Consider the following 3261-nt stretch of genomic DNA (forward strand, 5'->3'; position numbering starts at 1 on the left):
ATCTGGGCACTCCTATGAACAACCAGAGAAATCATATACAGAGACAGAAATCAAATCTACATCTAGACAATAGAAGCCACACCCTTGCAGCTCAAGCCAGAACGATCGGCAAGCTACAGTAGAGGTCTAAGGAAGATAGGGCTGTAACGATTATTACATAATCGTCAAACCGCGATTATTTTTTCTGACCGCGATTGTTTTTTGTAACCACGGTTCTGACAACAACTCTGACAATTATTGTAATAATCGCAATTATTTTTCTGACAATTAATCGTTAAGCAAAATTCATAATCGTTACAGCCCTAAAGGAAGATTTACACAAGTTTGGTCATCACACCACCTCAGTTACATTCTTTTAAAGTGTAGACTATGGGGTTGAACAGAAGGGGCCAAAACGTGGCAACGGTTTGTACGGCATTACGCTCTGTTAGGTTCAGATTCACGCCTACTCTCGTCAGCAAGTTACCCACAAACTTGGGAGCATAAAAACTATAAGGTGAGATAAGCAGGTGTTGAACACTTGTGCTCTATTCTTGCTGTTTGACAGTACCCGAATCGTGTAGATGATTTTCACATACGACAAAACTTTAAAACAAAACAGCAATATAAAAAAGATATTAACGATAGCGGGTACCAGGAAGAGGGGCTCAGGGTCGACACAGGCAGCCTTAACCATGGCAGGGTAGTCAGTAAACATACCGGATGACAAGCTGGCAGTACAGGAGACGATCAGCTAAAGAGATAAAAGATCATACGCAGCTAGAGGTTATGACCAAGGTTATAAGAATAAGCACAACGGTGCATGGAAAGAGTGCAAGATACAACATAGAAGAAATGCAAACATGCTGATGAACTGTACAATCATGCGACAGAATAACAAGTGTTCAACAAGAGAGAGAGGAGATTCCTCGGGGAACCAAAGATACAGAGACAGAAATCAAACCTGCGTCTCCCAGACAATAGAAGCCACACCCATACAGCTCAACCCAGACAGATCAGTAAGCTACAGTAGTACGCGTCCAGGTGTAGGGAAACTTTACAACAACAAAGAATACACATGCATTTTTATATAAATCAATTAAATTACAATTTTTACATTTTGATGGATTTAGCACAAATCATCAATGATTCTCTTATTTCAGCACAGCAACGTTGTTCTTGGTCAGAATCTGAACCAGTCTCGTCCTGATTTCCTTGGTCTTCAGGCAGTAGATATAGGGGTTGATCAGAGGGGGTATCAGGGCAGAAATTGTGTGTAGGGCATTACGCTCTGTCACGTTCAGTCTCACTCCTACTCTGGTAAGCAAGTTACCCACAAACTTGGGAGCATAGAAACACACGACGACTATGAGGTGAGAGACGCAGGTGTTGAACACCTGTGCCCTTCTCTTGTTGTTTGACAGTCTCACCACCGTGTAGATGATTATCACGTACGACAACACGATAAAACAAAACGGCGACTGGAAGAAGATAAAAACAATAGTTGGGGCCAGGAAGTAGGGCTCAGGGTCGACACAGGCAGCCCTAACCAAGGCAGCGTAGTCACAGTAAATATACCGGATGACAGGCTGGCAGTACGGGAGAGTACCAAGCAAAGTGACAACATATCCTACACAGCCACAGGCTATGACCCAGGTTGCGAAGATGAGCACAATGGTGCGCGGGTTCGTCAAGATGATGCTGTACCTCAGGGGGCAGCTGATGGCTACGGTGCGGTCCAGGGCCATGACGGGCAGAGTCAGTAACATCGCGCACTCTCCCACGTGGACGATGTACATGTGTGAGATGCAGGAGTAGTAGGAGATGCTCTTGACCTCCACCAGCAGCACAGAGATCATGGTGGTGCAAACGCTGGTGGTGTACAAGATGTCCACCACAGCGAGGTTGCAGATGAGCAGGTACATGGGCTTGTGCAGCCGCCGGTCTGGCATGATGATGCAGATGTTGGTGACGCTGCCCAGTAGAACCAGGATGTAGTCCAGGAGGATGAGGAAGCCCAGCAGCTTCTTGTAGGGAAGGTGGTCGAAGCCTGTGATGATAAACTTTGCCACATTCTGCCCGGTGAAATTCACTACAGACATGCTCAAACACTACAGCTCACACACAGTACACACAAGCAAGAATAAATCTCACAGTAGCTTCACAGCCTAGATTATATTAAAATTTAAAAAATATGGATGAGAAAAGACTAGTGCTATAATCTTCACTTGTTCAAAGCAGATCATTAGATGAAAGCTCCCATTATAACTTGTTCTTTGGACATCATTGCTCAGGAGGAGCTGTGGCACAGCTGGGCTTCTGCAACAGTACTTATCGTGGACAAACCCACGTGGAAGAGAAGGAGGGGAGAGGGGGGAGGGGTTAAGGATGAAGAACAAACAGAACTAAATATAATGTTTCTGTTCCCACTATTCTGCTCTACCTCCAGGGAACAGGTCATCCAGCCGGGGAAACCAATCCTTAACTAGAGGGGCACTTGCCCAATTAATGCATGTCGTCAGCATTAGGGACACCAATATGGTTTTCAGGACTAATAATAAAACATTTGCCCCCAATGTTCCCAAATGTTTTAGAAACTCAAGGCAGAACGCATTTGAAAAGGATTTAAAATACTATTCGGCCAAGTTCAGGTAGAGATTATAATAACAATTGTAACTGACACATTCACATGATTATGTGTATTCATTGTTTTGTGGTTATGAGGTTTGTAAATACTCTTACAGGCACACTGGTATGATAGCTTCTCAAGGGGTTTACTGCTCAGGCCCAGAGATCTAATGGCGTCCCTGCATTACCATCTCTGGGACTAATACCAGGGAGGTTATATGACTAATACACCCCACCAGGGAGGCTGAGACGACACTTTATTCAATTGATAACTCCAATCAAGTCCCATGGTGCCTCTAAGTCAGTCAGCTGAATGAGAACCTTTTAACTGAAGAATGCTTTTGATCTCTATTTAGGGTTTTCTCCATTCTTCTTGTAGTATTGTGTCTTCTTGTAGTATTGTGTAATTGCAGGGCTCATGCAAGAGAGACCTTGATGTCAGCACAGGACAGCTACGTACACACAGATGCCCTCGCAGTGCCCCCCCCCCCCCTCCCCCCAAACTGCCTGTCAGTAGAGCTAGGTAAGCCTGGCTCCCGGCCCTGAATTGTCAAATTTTCTAAAGGAGAATTGCATTAGATCTAACTAAATTCTACATAGAAATTCAGTTAGACCACTTGTTATTGTCTATTGTAAATCAGTTACATCCTGTTA

General features: G+C 44.3%; 1 protein-coding gene across 1 annotated transcript; it reads right to left on the reverse strand.

Moving 5' to 3' along the window:
* Positions 1–1133: 1133 nt before the first annotated feature.
* On the reverse strand, positions 1134–2081 carry LOC311322061 (olfactory receptor 6F1-like; the record flags this gene model as incomplete). Its single annotated transcript, XM_084454072.1, has 1 exon — positions 1134–2081. One exon carries the CDS (start codon positions 2079–2081, stop codon positions 1134–1136), a length of 948 nt encoding a protein of 315 aa, XP_084310198.1.
* Between the last annotated feature and the right edge of the window lie 1180 nt (positions 2082–3261).

Source organism: Borostomias antarcticus, assembly GCF_949987555.1.
Source record: "Borostomias antarcticus genome assembly, chromosome: 19".
Classification (NCBI taxonomy): domain Eukaryota; kingdom Metazoa; phylum Chordata; class Actinopteri; order Stomiiformes; family Stomiidae; genus Borostomias; species Borostomias antarcticus.